Source organism: Homarus americanus, unplaced genomic scaffold (genome assembly GCF_018991925.1).
Source record: "Homarus americanus isolate GMGI-L3 unplaced genomic scaffold, GMGI_Hamer_2.0 scaffold48354, whole genome shotgun sequence".
NCBI classification, from domain to species: Eukaryota; Metazoa; Arthropoda; class Malacostraca; order Decapoda; family Nephropidae; genus Homarus; species Homarus americanus.
In genome coordinates this window covers 1,793,400-1,812,986 of record NW_024723833.1, presented here as the reverse complement: position 1 = coordinate 1,812,986, position 19,587 = coordinate 1,793,400, and the positions used below count along the sequence as shown (strand labels likewise).

At 42.3% G+C, this 19,587-nt stretch overlaps 1 protein-coding gene across 1 annotated transcript in view; it reads left to right on the top strand.

Moving 5' to 3' along the window:
- LOC121863724 (monocarboxylate transporter 13-like) overlaps positions 1-5,417 on the top strand; it is a 46,344-nt gene extending 40,927 nt beyond the window's left edge. The window contains exons 3-5 of the mRNA XM_042362473.1: positions 2,136-2,297; positions 3,181-3,438; positions 4,196-5,417. Coding sequence (XP_042218407.1) covers positions 2,136-2,297; positions 3,181-3,438; positions 4,196-5,400 — 1,625 coding nt within the window. The 3' untranslated portion in view covers positions 5,401-5,417. The remainder of the gene's footprint in view (positions 1-2,135; positions 2,298-3,180; positions 3,439-4,195) is intronic.
- The last annotated feature ends 14,170 nt before the right edge of the window (positions 5,418-19,587 follow it).

Here is a 19,587-nt window from a genome sequence, read left to right as displayed (position 1 = left end):
AGTAACTCGTCCACAGGTGTTGACATGAAGGAACTCACGTGGTCACGGAGACACCGGGTGGTGTGGTATAGGGTCACAGTACCTCACTCTCGGCTAAGTAGTGTTGTGTTATGACATAACATAAGAACATAAGAAAATAAGGAGTCTGCAATAGGCCGGTTGGCCTGTGCATGGCAGCTCCTGTCGAGAGTTACTACCACTCTCTATCATCCATGAATCTCTCTAGCCTCCTTTTGAAGCTTTCCAGAGTTCCAGCACTTACTACAAAGTTGCTAAGCTTGTTCCACTCGTCCACCACCCTATTTGTGAACCAGTTTCTTCCCATCTCCCTCCTAAACCTAAAATTATCCAACTTAAATCCGTTGCTCCGAGTCCTATCCTGCTCGGATATTATAAGAACTTTATCTATATCCCCTTTATTGATTCCTTTCACCCATTTAAATACTTCTATCATATCTCCCCGCACTCTTTGTCTTTCTAGGGAATGCAAGTTAAGTTTCTTTAACCTATCTTGATATGGAAGGTTTCTAAGTCCCGGAATCATTTTCGTCATTCTTCGCTGCACCGACTCTAGTGAATTGATATCCATTCTATAAGGGCACCAGAACTGAACCGCATAATCGAGTTGCGGCCTGACTAGCTCAAGATATAGTTGCAATAAGACCTCTGCACTCTTATGACTTACACTTCTAGATATAAAACCCAATACTCTGTTTGCATTATTTCGAACATTAACTCACTGTTTTCTAGGCCGTAGGTCCGGGCTTACAAGTACCCCTAGATCTCTTTCACAAGTCAACTTCTCTAGGTTGATGTTGTTAAGGCTGTATACATTGTCAGTATTTGTTCTTCCAATATTAAGTACGCTGCACTTTCTGGTGTTGAATTTCATTTGCCATTTTTCAGACCACCTCTGCAGTTTATTTAGATCCTCCTGTAATGCATTTGCATCCTGCCCTGAATTAATCTGCCACCCTATTTTGGTGTCATCCGCAAACTTGCTTATGTCACTGCTGATACCGGTATCTAGATCGTTCATGTAGATTATGAACAAGAGTGGGGCCTAGTACTGACCCCTGGGGAACCCCACTGGTTACACGGCCCCACCCAGATTTAACACCATCTACGCTGACCCTCTGCGTTCTATCGGTGAGCCATGATTTTATCCAATTTAAAGCTTTCCCCTTGATACCATGAGCCTTAATTTTTCTCAGAAGTCTCTGATGCGGTACTCTGTCAAATGCTTTGCTAAAGTCTAAGTAAATAATATCGTAATTTTCGTCATTATCTACTACCTCGAAGACTTTCCTAAAAAACGTCAGCAGATTTGTTAGACAACATTTTCCCTTTGTAAACCCATGTTGAGAGTCGTAGATTAATTTGCTATTCTCTAGATGCGATCGGATGCTATCTGCTATAATTGATTCAAGAAATTTCCCCACTACTGACGTCAAACTGATCGGCCGGTAATTTGATGCTGATGCTCTGTCTCCCTTTTTGAATATGGGTACTACATTTGCCTGTTCCACAAGTCTGGCACAACTCCGGTGTTGTCTAATGATTTTGTAAATAAATTTACGAGGGGTCTATTGCAGACTCCTTATGTTCTTATGTGAGGATGGGTCGAGGAGAGGGACCTGAGGAATGGGCTAGAACATTGGCCGGGGCAACTTTGCAGAAGTGGGCGCCTGATAGGTCTTGACCCTCCAGTGGTCAAGGATGTAGTGTGTGTGTGTGTGTGTGACCTCTTATAAGACGAAGAGTGCGGGAAGATATGATATAAGTATTTAAGTTGGTGAAAGGAATCAATAAAGGCGATATAGATAAAGTTCTTATAATATCCGAGCAGGATAGGACTCGTAGCAACGGATATAAGTTGGTTAAGTTTAGATTTAGGAGGGAAATAGGTAGAAACTGGTTCACAAATAGCGTGGTAGACGAGTGGAACAAGCTTAGCAATTTTGTAGTAAGTGGTGGGACGCTGGAAAGTTTTAAAAGGAGGCTAAATAGATTCATGGACGATAGAGAGTGGTTGTAACTCGACAGGAGCTGCCATGCACAGGCCAACCGGCCTATTGCAGACCCCTATTTTCTTATGTTCTTTCTTATTTTCTTATGTAAATTCATCTCGTCAGAGAGGGGCGTGCCGGACTGTTTGGAGGGATGTGTATGTTCAAGTAACGGCTCCACGTGTGAGTGTAAGAGCGACTCCCGCGCCTCCAGCAGCCCAGATGTGGACGGTGGATGGGCGTGGGTGGTGGTGGTAGCCGCCTTCTTCCAGTTCTTCGTCTCCTCCGGTAAATTGAGTGACTTTTTTCCGTCGATACAGTGCTCATAATAATGTACGGTTATATCTCTTCACCAAACATCTTTATTAATGTTACTAAACAATATGTTTTTTTTATGCTATTAAAACACTTTATTATCTTAGTGTCCTTTATCGTTGAGGGTAAATGAAATATTTTAGTCATGTCAGTATTTTTTTTTATATAATTTCCACCACTTATCAGCTTACTAGCCGTTCGGGTGGTCACTTTGTTATGCCCTTTATTGTCCAGTGTTAGTACTGAAGGAACCGCGGTACAGTACACCACCCAAAATAAACCTGCCATGCTTGGTAGTGTCGCTGGTGAATTCATTTAGTTTATTCGCCAACCTGTTAATACCATTTACTGTCCAATTTTATACTAAATATTAACTTACAAACAACACTGAAGCTCAACGAAAACACAGAACTTTTAAAATGTAAGAATAGTGAAAAAAAATCCATAACATGTGATCCCTGAGGTTCTCGAAGCGCGAATACTTCTGTTTAGTAAGTACTGTAATACTATGTTATAGTGGCACCAGTATAATGCACTACGCTAATTGAAATAAACACTTATAAAACTTACAAGATGACAGTAGCTGAGGATTTTCATGTTACAGGAAGCAGTAGAAGAGTAGCTTTTAGTTGAAAATCAATACTGCTGAATAGTTTCATGTTATGAGAACTGGGCAGAAGGTTAATCTCTAAACATGAGAACAGGATGACACGGAAGTTCAAAATGATAATTATAATAATGTTTGAGGATAGTCTCTATATGTACATATTTATTGGCAAACAACTTCCAAGTACAATAAATGTGTGTGGTGATGTGTGGACTGGTCAGCTACAGTATGGTGCTCCTTCCCCACCAGGGATGTACTACTCCTTCAGTGTATTTTTCGTGGAACTGCTGCAGAGCTTCGGGGAGACGCGAGCCAAGACGGGGTGGGTATATTCTACCAACTCGGCGGTGCACATGTTCTGTGGGCCCCTGGGGGGGTGGGTCATCTCACGCTGGGGTCCCCGCACCGCCGTCATGCTTGGGGGCGTCTTCGCTGGCCTTGGCAACATCATGACCGCCTTTGCCCCAAGTCTGGATGTTGTCTTCGTTACACACGGCTTCATTAATGGTCAGTAAACTGGCAACTCTCTCTAATCTTAACTATACTTGATTTCAACGAGGCCAGACGACCATGAGTGAAGTCATTTAACTGTTGCAAATAAATAGTCGCTGTTAAGCATTCTATACACCTCAGGGTAGCGAGCTAAAAACTTGTCTTGGTCCTTGCATGGGTTTAGTTGCCACTTGTGGCAGGAGGCCGCATCCCTTGCCTTCCAACAACACTGCAAACATAGTCTATATGTAAAGGTCAGGTGGTGTAGGTTAAGAACGGGTGGCATCTTGAAGTGTACAGAGAGCTTAGCTTGATGATAATAATAATAATAATAATAATAATTTGTGCACGGTAAACCCTTGCTGTGGTAGACGTCGGCGTTAAAAGTGTTATATTGTAATTATGTTCAATGAATGTGCATGCGAGTTTCGTTGTTACAACATGTTTTTTTATACAGATTTCTAAGTCAACGTTCTGAACTGACCTTTTGTTTTTGACCCACTTTCTAATTGCCCCATTCAATAATGATAAAAATACACTAATACTAGTGATATTTATAATAATAATAATGATAGTAATCATAATGATAGTAACAACAGTAATAGTAATAATAACAGTAATAATAATAATAATAATTACAAAGGTAATTTGATTCATACATACAAGGAGAGATTATAAAAGTACAGTAATTAAATTTGTAATCATCTAAATACTGATAGTGAGGATATGTGATGTCATTATTAAATGTATAACCAAGTGGTTTGTTTTACAGCTGTTGGGACGAGCCTCAACTTCTCTGGGTGGATTGTGGGTCTGGCCAGGTTCTGGCAGCGTGGCCACGCCTTGGCCGTGGGTGTGGCTATGTCCGGCTCCGGCTTTGGGGTGTTCGTGCTGGGCCCTCTTATGGAGACTCTCGTGCAGGAATATGGCTGGCGTGGGGCAATGCTCATCTGTGCCGGCATGTCGTTTAATTTCAGCGTCTTTGGTGCTACTATATACAAGTTGAGGCGACCGTCGTTGGCAAAGGGACTTTACCGAGAAGACCAAAGACTGATGATTGTTGTGGAAGACGTAGGTAAGCCTGAGGATGGCTATGATAATACTCATACTGAAACTAGTGAGGAGAGTTTCCACAGCAGCGACATCAGTAGATCTGAGACCAGTTTGAAGAATGACCCATTGAAGGAGACGCTGGCTATGCCCTCACTGGTGGGAGCTGGCAGTGTATGGTCACTGGCACACTATGACCACGACAAACAACATAACCCACGACTACGAGGCTGGGTATCTTCCTTGAGGCGCGGCAATACACACACCACGCCCAAGTATCAACAAGGTGGAGCAGATGAAAGTGGCACGGCACGACGGCTACTGTGCTCTCCCACATTCTGGCTGCTGGAGGCGTCGTGTTTTCTAAGCTTCATGGCGACCACCACGATGTTCGCCGTCTTCCTTGACTGGACAGTGTGGTCGGGGCTAGGAGTGGCTTTCTCAGGCGCCTTGGCCGGTAGTGGTGCTGGCGACCTGTTGGGCCGCGTACTGGCCGGGGCGCTCATGGGTCGTGGGCTGCCGCCCCTTATTTTGTTTAGTGGGATACAGATCTTATTAGCCTTTACCATTGGTTGTGCGGCGATCTCCTCAACCCCCGGGCAGTTGGTGGCATCCATGGTGGGTATGGGCGTCGCTTGTGGGCTGCAGAGTGTGTTGTACGCCCTCATGCCCTCACAGCTCAGCTCTGGCGTGGGTGTTGGCCGTGTACTTGGCTACCTCCTCTTCGTGACAGGAGCGGGAGCCCTATTGGGGCCTCCTATAGCAGGCGTTATTGTGGACCAGACGGGGTCTTACGCTCCTGTGTTGATGTTGTGTGCAACAGCTCCGGCCGCTGCAGCCGTCCTCAACTTTGCAGCACACTGCACTTCCCGCACAGCCAAATCTCCACTAAAATCACCACCTCCACAACCTTACGACACCATTTGAATAAACGCTTGTGTTACTTCACTTGTTTTTATCGTTGGTTATTAACATTGCTAAGCTACATCCTGATGACTGATTGTAATTGACAGTTGTGACAGATTATTGACGAATGATAATTAATGACAAAGTATTTGTGTGTATGTGCAGATCACTGATATCGTCAGTTTTGTTTTTTAAATGTTGGCAGTTATGAAAGATTTTATTGCAAAATTGGAGTACTTCACAGTTTTATTTTTGTAACAAAAGATTAAATAACATTTAGAGAAAGGATAAACAGTTTTGACTAACCATGAGGAAATTAAACCAAATATTTTCATGAATTCGCAAGAAATTGTTTCCAACCTATTTTCAGGCCAGTGTTAAATGTGTATACATTACTGTATTTCATTTGTTATTGTTTTCAGGTATTTGTTTTGAAGTCCAGGTCCTTTTTTCCTGCAATATATATAGCTTTAGTGACGCCCTTTTCTCACCGCCTTATTAAACTATTCTTACACATTAATATTAAGTGGTGGCAGCTCCCACTAGTGGCTCACACAACAACTACGACAACAATCTTTTCCAGAAAACGACAAACAACAAAACATATCTGGTCATAAATGCGGTGGTAACAATAACTCTCCGTATAGTGGAGTGATAAAGCTAACCTCTAACATTGTCGTTATCTCAGAGACAATAGATAATGCTCTAGACTCGATCAAATTAGTGTATTAATCAAAACAACTGTAAATTACACTAGAACAGCCCAAATAAAGTACCCTGTAACTCATTGAATATTGTATATAACTTGAGGCCATCTGTGTCTGCACTGTTTACGCTATTTGTCAAGTTGAAGTCGAGTGCTTATTACAGTTACAAAATGAAGTGAGGAATCTCAATATTTGCAAGATGAATTATGGATAAAAAGAATCTACACAAGGAGGTAGTGTAGCTGGCACTGCACTCGATCGCCTCCTTTTCCCCAACAGTAAAGTGGTAAACTGGGGGTTCGCCAAGTACGAATCAACGACACTTTGAACTTGTGGAGAATGCTTTATCCAATCTGCCACCGCACCCCTATTCCTGAGGTATACACGACTGTCATACTTGAAATCTCCACAATCTCCTGACAGGGAAAATGCTGATCCCTTTTCTGTGATCAGTCTAAAGTCCCAAAACTGTATCAGCTGATAACTTCTGTATATAAACGCCACGGTGTGTGCTGCTGACTGGAGATGAGCATGCATCCTTCAAGTGCTCCGAAGATGGAATTTGAAGTTGGTTGGTTACCCACCCCCAAAAGTGGAACCACCTCAATAAAAACCTGTCTAATGTAATTAGTGTAGTGTATGTATATATATATATATATATATATATATATATATATATATATATATATATATATATATATATATATATATATATATATATATAATTTTTTTTTTTTTTCATTTAGTCCATATAGCGTTCCCTGGTCACACGCAATAGGTCGAGGGTTCGAGTCCTGGCTGGTGAGGTCGTTGATTATATGTTGAAAGTCAGCATGCTACATGGACTAAATGAAATATATATATATATATATATATATATATGTATATGTATGTATGTGTATATATACAGTATATATATATGTATGTGTATATATACAGTATATATATACATATATATATATATATATATATATATATATATATATATATATATATATATATATATATATATATATATATATATATATATATATATATATATATATGTATGTATGTGTATATATACAGTATATATATATATACAATATATATATATATATATATATATTACACTCGGAAACCATAATCTCTAGCCCACCTGGGTCGGTGCTGGAGGTTAGTACAGTGTCCTTTCTGGACGGGGGCCCACTCTAACTATCACGAGGCAACACACGCACGAACACACAGTCATAGTACTGCTGTATAGATGACATAATGTATAAATATTGTATATGGCATTTTATACTCTGCATTATCTTCATTATATATGAACATGAAGAAAAAATACCATAGGTTGTAGTTACGAAAGTATGAATGGAAATAACACTTCAAAACCACCCAGTGCCTCCACACAGCGTTTACAGCGCTTGTGTGTGTGTGCGCCAAACCACAATACTTCCCATCATTCGCATAACTATATGAAAAATCGTGTTTAATTTAATTACATATTGCAAAAACCTTAAATTTCATGTGGATCAGTCACTCCTCATTTGACACACTTATAGTGTAATACTTTGACAATCCCACCTGGGCACATGGAGGCCCACGGTAACTCTCACCAGGCAACATACGCACGAACACACAAGTTATGATATGAACTAGTCATAGTATCAATACATGACAGTGTTATTAGTATAATATTATAACTTTTTACCTACAGTTATTGTTGTAAATCATGGACAGGATGGATACATAAATTGTAATATCAAGTGTATGGTTCGCTCAAAGCCACACCAAGTCAGACAACGCGTCACACAAAGTTACACTCTGTGTGTGTGTGTATGTGTGTGTTCTGTAACATTAAGCTTCATCCTTAGTAGGTAAGTGTAGTATCTTGTTATTTAATGGGAGAATGACAAGCACATGGTCGGTCTGGCTGGGCGTTTATTCTCTGTTCTTGGTTACAACGTGCCTAACACAATTCGAGTTTACACAAACCTAAACACTTTCTGACTTTGGTAAGAAGTAACATAATATATAATATATATATTCAATAAAGGCAGCATATAAACATACATATATATAACACTATATCTCCCTTTCAAAAGAGAGCATGGCTGCTACAAATCCTAAATAAACAAAACTTACAGAATTACATATGGCAGGGAAGAAGGGTGTAGGGTTTCGTTGATAATAATGTTGTCTAGCACTCAGGATGGATGGAAACTCTAAGGTGGTTTTCTTGTATAATATAAGTTATACGATAGACAGTCTGGTGCTGGAGGTGCCGTGTGGTGAGGAGCTGCTCAGTAGAGACGTTCGGTGAGTAGCGTGTTGAAGGAGGTAGATGTGCAGGAGCTTCGTTAGAGAAGATGTTGCCTGTTGCTGGCCTCCTGGTTGAATGAAAGCTGGACAGCGAGGAGCTTGCTGGGAGGTGGTGTTGCGTGTTCAGGAACCGAGAGCAGAATAAGAGCTGGTTGGTGAGGAAGCTCAGAGAAGGACAGCTGGTGGGTCGCCATGCTCGCCAGCCGTAGCGAGGACCGCCAGGCAGTGGCGGAGGAGGAGGTGTTGCTTGTTCAGGAAGAGAGGCCAGAATGAATCTCAATGGAGAGACAGCTTATATACCCAGCAGCCGTGAGTCAGCCGTGAGTCATGTAGGGAAAACCCGAGAAGTAACCGGTCTTTGGCTCCGTTGCTAGGATACTGCGGCATCTGGTGACGCTCCCGCTTGGGCCGCTAGTTTGGTTGCTAGGGAAGATGGTAGCAGCTGGTGGCTGCGGCTACGCAGTTGTAGGCAGTTGTAGGGGAGACGTCCACTACAATACTCCCCCTTCCCTCCAGGCGGTGTAGGAGACTTGTTGTTTGTAGAGTTGCTTAGCACATGTGAGGCAGACCGGGCAGTGCATGCCTCATGTGAGACAACGGCGATGGGCCTCATGTGAGACAACGGCGATGGCGTGAATGAGCCGATCGCTGAATACAACTGTCTAGATACACACTATCTGTGGGAGAAGGGAGAAAAAGGGTGTGTGGAGGTGATGAATGTTGTGCTTCCCTCACGACAGGTACAGGGTCGTCAGATGCACCTGCTGGGGTGTGTGTGGGCCTGGGTCAGGAGCAGGGGCTGCGTCAGCAGAAGCGGATTAGGGCTCGTGACAGCAGCTGGGTCCACGACAGCAGCAGGGTGCAGGACATTAGCAGGGCGTACCTGAGGGAGAAAAGAGGGTGTGTGGAGGCGATGAATGTTGTGCTTCCCTCACGACAGGTACAGGGTTGTCAGATGTACCTGCTGGGGTGTGTGTGGACCTGGGTCAGGAGCAGGGGCTGTGTCAGCAGAAGCGGATAAGGGCTCGTGACAGCAACTGGGTCCACGACAGCAGCAGGGTGCAGGACATTAGCAGGGAGTACCTGAGGGAGAAAAGAGGGGTGTGTGTGGGTCCGCACTCAGGAACAGAGGCCGCGTCAGGGGCGGCAGGGGTTACTGCTGGGCCGGGGTCGGCGTCTGAGACAGGACGGGTGTGCTGGGGCCGGTAGGATGTGGTGCTTGGGGCAGGAAAAGGAGCTGGTGTCTCCTCCATCCTGTGTGAGTGCTTATCTCCGGGAGTCACCATTTGTAGAATTTCGTGGATAAGCCAGTCTTCTATGCTGCTTGAAGACTGGGAGCGTGATCAGTTTCTCCTCCATCCTGTGTGAGTGCGAATCTCCGGGGGTCACCATTTGTAGGCGTTTCGTGGGATTATGTTGTCTAGCACTCAGGATGGATGGAAACTCTAAGGTGGTTTTCTTGTATAATATAAGTTATATGATAGACAGTCTGGTGCTGGAGGTGCCGTGTGGTGAGGAGCTGCTCAGTAGAGACGTTCGGTGAGTAGCGTGTTGAAGGAGGTAGATGTGCAGGAGCTTCGTTAGAGAAGATGTTGCCTGTTGCTGGCCTCCTGGTTGAATGAAAGCTGGACAGCGAGGAGCTTGCTGGGAGGAGGTGTTGCGTGTTCAGGAACCGAGAGCAGAATAAGAGCTGGTTGGTGAGGAAGCTCAGAGAAGGACAGCTGGTGCGTCGCCATGCTCGCCGGCGGTAGCGAGGACCGCCAGGCAGCGGCGGAGGAGGAGGTGTTGCTTGTTCAGGAAGAGAGGCCAGAATGAATCTCAATGGAGAGACAGAGCTTATATACCCAGCAGCCGTGAGTCATGTAGGGAAAACCCGAGAAGTAACCGGTCTTTGGCTCCGTTGCTAGGATACTGCGGCATCTGGTGACGCTCCCGCTTGGGCCGCTAGTTTGGTTGCTAGGGAAGATGGTAGCAGCTGGTGGCTGCGGCTACGCAGTTGTAGGCAGTTGTAGGGGAGACGTCCACTACAAGGGAATAGAACACAACAAATATAACTTCCTAACTAAACAGTTTTGAAAGGCCTGTTCACAATTCAGATAATTAGAGGTCTAATTTAATTACAGGTCTCCTAACTCTGTTTGATCTTCTAGGACTATTCCCTCCATCAAGTTTTACAGGGGTTTCACTTGCAATCTGTGCATTATCAGTGACAGACATATCACTACAATCAGTTGACACAGTGAGTGGATGCTGGGAAACATCATCTTTGACATCATCATCATGATGGTCATCTGAAACTGTGTCAAGTTTATCATCATGTCCTGGTGCTACATTCATCTCGTCTTGTGCCTGAATGATGTGATCCACATGAACATATCTCAGAGAGTTACCATATTTCACTAAATATGTCCTAGATCCACATACCTTGTCAATGACACCAATTATCCACTTTGCATGTACAGTACCATAACCTTTAGCCATGTTCCTAACTCTCACCCTATCATTTATCTTGAACACTCTTTCTTTGGAACTCGTATCATGATACATTTTTTGTTGAGCTTGTTTCCTCTCTACAACTTCAAACAGACTTGGCTTAACTAAACTTAATCTTGTTCTCAACTGTCTCTTCACCATTAACTCTGCAGGAGTACATCCTGTCACACTATGTGGCGTGGTTCTGTATCTGAGTAAGAAATTTGCTAGTCTGTGTTTCATGTTCCTTGAATTACCTGCTTGGAAAGTGCTTCCTTTACAATTCTAACTGATAGGGTGGGGTCAGTACATGCTTTACACCGTTGAATCTCATGAAGTTCTTAAACTCTGATGATTGGAATGGAGGACCATTGTCAGAAACTACCTCTTCTGGTATTCCATGTTCGGCAAATATTAATCTTAATTCATCAATGGTGCTACCAGCATTAGTACTGTACAAGTGCTTAACATCAATCCACTTTGAATGACTATCAATTAATACAAGAAATTTGTCTGTTCCCTTATCACAGAAGTCAATGTGTACTCTTTGGAAGGGACGGGTAGGCCATATCCAGGTTTTCAAAGGTGTGCTGGGTGGCATACTCCTAACATTCTGACAAACAGAGCACTCACGTACCATCATTTCTATTTCACCATCCAGTTTAGGCCACCACACAAAACTTCTGGCCAGTGCTTTCATAGCACATATATCTGGATGTTCAAAATGCAGTTCGTTCAAAATTTGCCCTCTAAAACACTGTGGAATTAACACTCTCATACCCCACAACACACATCCCTGTTCTACTGATAATTGACATCTCCTTAAATGATACGGTTGAAAGTCTAAGGATGGACAAATCTCTGGCCATCCATTTAGTGTATACTCCAGGACTCTTCCTAATACAACATCTTTCCTAGTTTTATGAGCAATCATTCCGGAGGTGACTGGAAAATCTTCTGCTATCATGGTTACAGCATAAGCCTTAGGCTCTACTCCATCATTTGATCCACTACATGGCAACCTTGACAAAGCATCTGCATTGGAATGATCATCTGAACGTCTGTACTGTATCTCATAGTCATATGCCGACAATATCAAAGCCCATCTCTGCATTCTTGCTGCAGTAAGTGTAGGAACAGGTGATTTAGGACCCAAAATTGCCAAGAGAGGCTTGTGATCAGTTATTAAAACAAAATTCCTCCCATATAGATACTGGTGAAATTTCTTTACTCCAAATATGATAGACAAAGCCTCTTTCTCTATTTGTGCATAATTTTTCTCGCTTTGGGTAAGAGTTCTCGAGGCATATGCAATGGGTCTTTCTTCACCGTTATCCATTATGTGACTTATGACAACACCTAATCCATAGCCCGATGCATCACAAGCAAGTTTTAGTGTTCTACTGGTATCATAGTGAACCAAAACATCAGTACTAGACAGGGCAGCTTTACAATCTTCAAATGACTTCTGAGTTGCACGTTCCATTTCCATGGTATCCCTTTCTTTAATAGTTCATGCAGAGGGGCTAAAACTGATGAAAGTCCACTCAAGAACCTTGAATAATACTGTATCATACCTAGGAAAACTTTCAATTCACTGACATTTTTTGGAGCAGGTAAATTTACTATGGCTCCTACTTTATCTTCTACAGGTCTCAGCCCTTCTGCATTCACTTTATAGCCAAGATAAGTTACTTCTTTGGCTAGGAATGAACATTTGCTCTTGTTGAGCCTGACATTGTGTGCCAACAATCTTTCGAATACTGTGGCTAGGGTTTTGACATGATTTTGGATGTCACTGTCAACAATAAGGACATCATCCTGAAAACATAACACATTGGGAAGACCCACAAGAATTTTGTCCATGATGCACTGAAATAACTTTGGTGCACTTTTAACACCATAAGGCAACCTTTTGAACTTATACAATCCTTTACGAGTGTTGATGGTAAGGTACTGTTGACTTTCAGCATCAACAGAGACCTGAGCATATGCTTGGGACAAGTCTAACTTAGTGAAAATGGTTCCACCTGTTAGTGCAGCAAACAAATCTTGAGATGTGGGTAAGGGATATTGCTCATCCTCAACAGCTTGATTAATGGTAACTTTATAATCACCACATAGTCTAACAGATTTATCAGCTTTAGGTACAATTACTATTGGAGCAGCCCAATTGCTCTTGGCGGTTTTCACAATAATTCCCTCACTCACAAGTCTGTCTTATTCCTTCTCAACCTCACCTTTCAATGCATAAGGAACAGGTCTGGACTTAGCATATATGGGTGTAACATTAGGGTGTGTCATAGGAGGGAAGATCAGCTAAAACTAATGGCCCATCACTTTTTTGGTAGATTTTAGTGTATTTAAACAGAAAATAATTTCAGTTTCAATATTTTGCAACCTTTTGCTAGATAAATTTTAGCGTGAAATTTATCGAAAATCTAACGTACAGCTGCATTAGTGCATTACAATTAAATAGTGAACATTGCTTTCTGACTTCATTCTTTAACAACCCAACTAACAATATTTTTTTTCTGTTTCAGATTCTGATGCATTTATAAGTTGATAATATTTGCGATGGCTGCTTGTGTCAGGACGAGGAACCAAAAATCCAGCCATCTCAGTCACTATCTTGGGTCTGGGAGAGAGCTCCTGAAGTCGGAGTTGCCTACATTGAGAGATGCTTTGAGATACGGTGTTTTAATCAGGCAAATCAGTGAAAAGAACCAAAGACTTACACAAACAAAGACATTGCCAGTGATATGACCAAAGCTGTCTTGGCACAGTACACTCTGGCTAACGCTCAGTTCAAGCCTCCAGTCATAACAAGTCAGAAGAAGATTAGTGAGAGACTGCTAGCCAGTTGGGAAAAGGCAAGAGATATCTCTCTTGGGAGAGGAAAACTTGCAGTTAAGGACAGCTTTGCCAAGCAACTGGACCAGTTATTTGACATAATTACTTGCAAGTGCCCAATTGTTCTCTGTCCTGAGTTTGGATGCGATCGTGACTGTAAATCCGAGGCCCACATCTCCTGTATTTGCAAGCGTGAACTGAAGATTCCTGTGATCGAACTGGCATTTGTCAAAGCACAGAGAGAAGACTGGCAGTATAGGGGCTCTCATGATTTCTAGCCAAGATATTCCGGAGTCCAAGAGACAGGAGGCTGCCACAGAGAGACAGAAGAGGAGAAGAGTTGCCGAGGAAAAGAGACTTGAGAAGGCCCAGGGTGAGGTAAAAAAGGCCGATGATTGGAGTCAAGCTGATTCAGAGTTTAATGACTTCCCCATGGCTGATCCGAGTGCTGACCAGGAGAATGGTGACTTTGTCCCTAACCCAGAAAATAATGATCCCAAACCTTCCAGGCATAAGATTCGAAATAGGAAAGATATCCCGAGCATAGCTCTGGCCAGCATGCGACACCACACTGGTCTCAGAGAAACTGCAGAGATAGCAACAGCTGCCTGGATTGACGGTGGTTTGATAACACCTGATGATGTTCACCTGGTGATAGATCATAACAAAGTAAGGAGAGCTCAGGAGAAACTTGTCAGTAACCTAGAAGAGGAGTTTGATAAGGGGATAAGAAAATGGAATCAATTGTTTGTTCTTTGATGGGAGAAGGGATGACACTAAAGTGTTCATGAAAGTTGGAGATTCTGACAAGTTGTTCCCTGCCATGGTGAAGGAGGAACACTACTCCTGCTGCAGTGAACCAGGAGGGAAGTATTTGTGGCATTTCACTCCAGAGAAAGATGACATCAGGAAACCAGCTGAGATAGTGGCAGATAACATTGTGAACTGGCTCAGAGAGAGGAACGTAGACCAGACCCTGCAGGCCATTGGAGGGGACAGCACCAACACGAACACAGGGTGGCAAGGGGGGTCATACAGTGGATAGAGCGGAAGATTGGGAGGAAGCTGGTCTGGATTGTTTGTGACCTCCACACCAACGAGTTGCCACTCAGACATCTGATCCAGGAGCTGGATGGCAAGACTCTTTCAAACAACAGATGGTCTGGTCCTCTTGGCAAGATGCTGGACTCTGCCACTGAGTTAGAAATAAATCCGAGCTTTGAAAAAATCACAGTTGGCCCTCCACTCGTTGAGCTTGCACATACTGTCATTGACGACCTGAGTACTGACCAGTACTATGGTTACATGATTTGCAGTGCCATCAAAACTGGGGTCATGCCTGATAGACTTGCTTACCTGCAGATAGGTCCAGTCTCACATTCTAGGTGGCTCACAACGGCTCCCAGGTTCTGCAGAATTTGGGTCGCTCATCATAAACTGAAAGGGAACCAGCTTCACAACCTGAGACTTATTGTCCAATTCATCGTGAGTGTCTACTTGCCAAATTGGTTCAACACCAAGGTCAAGTCATCGTTCTCCGAAGGTCCGAGGCATGTTCTCTTCCAGCTTGAGCTCCTGAGGAGTCAGCCAAGGAAGGTTGTTCAGATTGTGGAGCAAACTGTGAGGAGATCTTCCTGGTATGCTCATCCCGAGGCAGTTCTGCAGACAATGCTCTGCAGTAAGGATGAGGAGGAGAGAAGAGTGGCAGTCAAAAAGATTTTGGATATGAGACTTATGAGAGGATCTGGGCATGACGAATCAGTTGGTGACGATTCCTTCAGGGTCAGGAAGACTCCTGAAGTCAATCTAGGTGCCAAGACCCTCACTGATCTCATAGATCTGGATAACATCCAGGCTGGCAGTGAGCCCCCTCTTACCTGCAGCCTCACCAATGTTCAAGTCAGAGCTTTCCTGGACAACCCCATGCATGTCCCTGCCTGGCCCTCGCACACCCAGAGTATAGAGCGTTGTGTATAGCAAGTGAGCGAGGCCAGCAGTCACGTGTACAGCCAGGAGAGGAGGGAAGGCTACATCCGAGCTCAGGTGGTCAGCAGGGAGGTGATGAGTAGAAACAGAAGCAAGAAAGACATGTTCTCTATGGTGTGCAGCAACACCGGGTCGTAGTAGTAAAACCGGTTTTTGTATTTGATGATTTTGTTTTCTAAAGGAATATTAAATTTAATAAATGTGTCAAGATCATTCGTTTCACTATTCTGGATCATTTTCATCCTAATAGATTAACCTGATACATTTACTTTACTTTAAATAAGCTATTTAGTGGTGTTGGTAAAAGGGTGGGAATACTGAATTTTCATAAGATTTCAAGTAAAAATTTACCTAGCAAAAAATGAAAACTTTTCAAATCTGAAGATATCACATGATTCAGCACATAGAACTACATCATTAATACCATGGGCCGATTTTTCAAACTCAAAAAAAAAAAATTCGCCTCCGTATGACACACCCTAGTGTAACATCTTTGTCAATGGTGATATGAGCTTCATAACCCTTTATACCATCCTGTCCCTTTACAAATAAAATCTTATATTTTTCAAGCAATTTCTCAAGACCTGGAATACTGTTACACATTCTAACACTAAATATCTCCTTCCAGTCCATCTCAAGTTCACACAACCAGTTCTTACCTAACAAAGTTGGTCTATTCACATAACTAGCTATAATTAATGGCAACTTTAAATTCTGATTTTTGTACTTTACCTCACACTCTAATTTACCTTCTGTGTTCAAAATCTCTCCAGTATAAGTTCTCAACTTGACACCTGAGTCTTCTAAAGGCACATGCGCAAATAGTTTCTCATACATATCTTTACTCATTATGGAGAAATCAGCTGCAGTATCCATTTCCATGGTTACAGGTGTGTCATTAATACACAAGTCCACATTACACCTATGTTTAACTTTCTCTTCACGACTGGTGTAAATAGTAAACACATGGGCACTCTCATCATTATCAGATCCAAAATTACTAACACTCTCATGAGTACTGTTTTTCATTTCCTTCTCTCCACCTTCAACGGCATATACTCTACCTTTATCACTTCTACAGGCAGGAGCAATATGTTCAGTACGTTGACAATTGTAACATTTTGAATTCTTGAACTTACACTGAAAGCTTTCATGTTTCCCTCGGCACCTCTTACATTTTAAATCAGCATGTGTTCCTTGTTTTGTGGTATACTTATTCCTTTTAGCTACAGTTACTTTACACACTGAGCCACTACTGCTAACTGTTTCACTACCAGCATTGGGAACAAATTCTCTGGTGTTTTTCTCGGCCAATTCCATGCTTGTAGCTATCTGACATGCACCTTCAAAAGTTAAGTTAGTGGTGTTCATTAACTTATTCTGTATTTTTTCATAATTCAGGCCTATTATAAACCTGTCTCTCAGAGCTCGGCTCAAGAACTGTCCAAAGTTACAGTGAATGGATAACTTCTTCAAAGCTACTATATAATTACTTACTGATTCATCTTTACCTCTATCTCTGGTGCCAAATCTGTAACTTTCAGCGATCTCAAGTGGAGCAGGATCAAAATGTTGCTTCAGAATCTTGGTAATCTGAATCAGTGAGGATTCCTTGGGTTTGTCTGGAGTAAGCAGATTGACTAGAGTAGAATAAACATTAGCTCCTACCTCTGTCAAAAAGATTGCTTTCCTTTTCTCTTGAAGGGCTTTCTTCTTCTGAGCATCACCACCGTCGTCCATTAATTCATTTGCCAGAAAGAAGAAGTCCATTCTCTCACAATATGATGTGAAATCTTCCTTGTCTGCATCATACTCCCCCACTAGTCCGATGTATCCACTGACGCCAGCCATGGTTGCTCTCTTCACTTAAATTCTCCAGGTTCAAAGTAGCCTTCCCTTTAGTGGTCACTATCCTCTTTTCAAGGACTTCACCAACACTTTGTGAATCCCATCCTCGTCGCCAGTGTAGTATCTTGCGTTATTTAATGGGAGAATGACAAGCACATGGTCGGTCTGGCTGGGCGTTTATTCTCTGTTCTTGGTTACAACGTGCCTAGCACAATTCGTGTTTACACAAGCCTAAACACTTTCTGACTTTGGTAAGAAGTCACATAATATATAATATATATATTCAATAAAGGCATACATATATATAACAATAAGATGTTTCATAAAGAGGTTTCTCCCATTTGTCATTGTGAGCATCGTCCCAGAGCACATTGTTTCCATCAAAACCATGGTTCATCCTTATTTCCCTTCTTCCGTGTAACTATACCCATATGGTTAAGTGCTTGCTTTCATTTCTTTATTTACCAAAATAATGTGGATCAGTTACTCGTTATTTAACACATACATGCACTTAGAGCATCAAGATTGTTTTGTAGGCATGACTATTGGTTAATTGAAACCCCAAAAATATTTTTCCCGTTTATTATGCATAAACAGTATAAACATATCTATGTGATTATTGTAGTATATAACATATATTTAATGTCTGGACAGATTCCCAATAGTTATGCATATTAATGCATAGATTTTGTAAGCATATTTATGCGAAGTGACGTAAAACCACATAGTAAAATACCTGAACAAATTCCTGAGAGTTAGGAAACGAAGTCTATGTGGCCCCAACGAGGTTACACCAGAGAGCTAACTCCCCCGCCACCCCCTACAAGGCACCGTCGTGGGAAGAGATTTAATTCTTGACCACAGTTTAATACCTGTCCAACCTCCATCTGCTGCTATAACTCCATGCAATCTGGTGGGCATGGAATCTACCAGATTGCTGCAGATGTTCGGCCTCCTCCTTATTCCCTCCCACACAATATGTGGTGTCTCCTCACTGCCTCACTCGTTTTCTCCTCAACATCCCATTCAGCAACCATATGCGCCCATAGATTTTCTATTGGATTAATCGGCTCCTTTAGGGAGCCAGTCCAATAGAATAATCTGCGGGTGCGCCTCAAACCAACGCTTGACAACCTGACTTGTATGTATTGGACTGCGGTCTTGCACCATACATATACTGTAGGCTGTGGGTCTGGGATGGCATATGAGTTGCTGGGAGGATGGTTAGCAGTCCTGTTGAACTGGTAGGTAGACAAAATAGAAAACTCACAGCCAAACTGCAAGAAAACCCATGGACAATGAGACATTAGTAAAATATATTAGGTCATTTTAGCGCGTGCACACACATTATATACAGACCTATTGGCTCTTGCAAGGCTGTTTGGTTATGCTATGCTAACTAGTTTGCTAGGGTGAGGGAAGGAAAGTATATATATATATATATATATATATATATATATATATATATATATATATATATATATATATATATATATATATATATATATATATATATATATATTATAACATATATTTAACTCCTCTCAACAAATGCAAGGATGTTGCCTGGTGAGAGTTACCGTGGGCCTCCATGTGCCCAGGTGGGATGGTCAAAGTATTACACTATAAGTGTGTCAAATGAGGAGTGACTGATCCACATGTAATTTAAGGTTTTTGAAATATGTAGTTAAATTAAACACGATTTTTCATATAGTTATTCGAATGATGGGAAATAAAAGATATAGATGGGGTGTGGTGGAATCATCGTGGTCTGGCCACAAGCGCTTGTAGGGGTATCGAGATATAAATGTTGTCTAGCACTCAGGATGGAAGGAAACTCTAATGTGGTTTTCTTGTATAATATAAGATATATGATAGACAGTCTGGTGCTGGAGATGCCGTGTGGTGAGGGGCTGCTTGGTAGAGACGTGCGGTGAGTAGCTTGTTGAAGGAGGTAGATGTGCAGGAGCTTCGTTAGAGAAGATGTTGCCTGTTGCTGGATTCCTGGTTGAATGAAATGTTAACAGCGTGGGGCTTG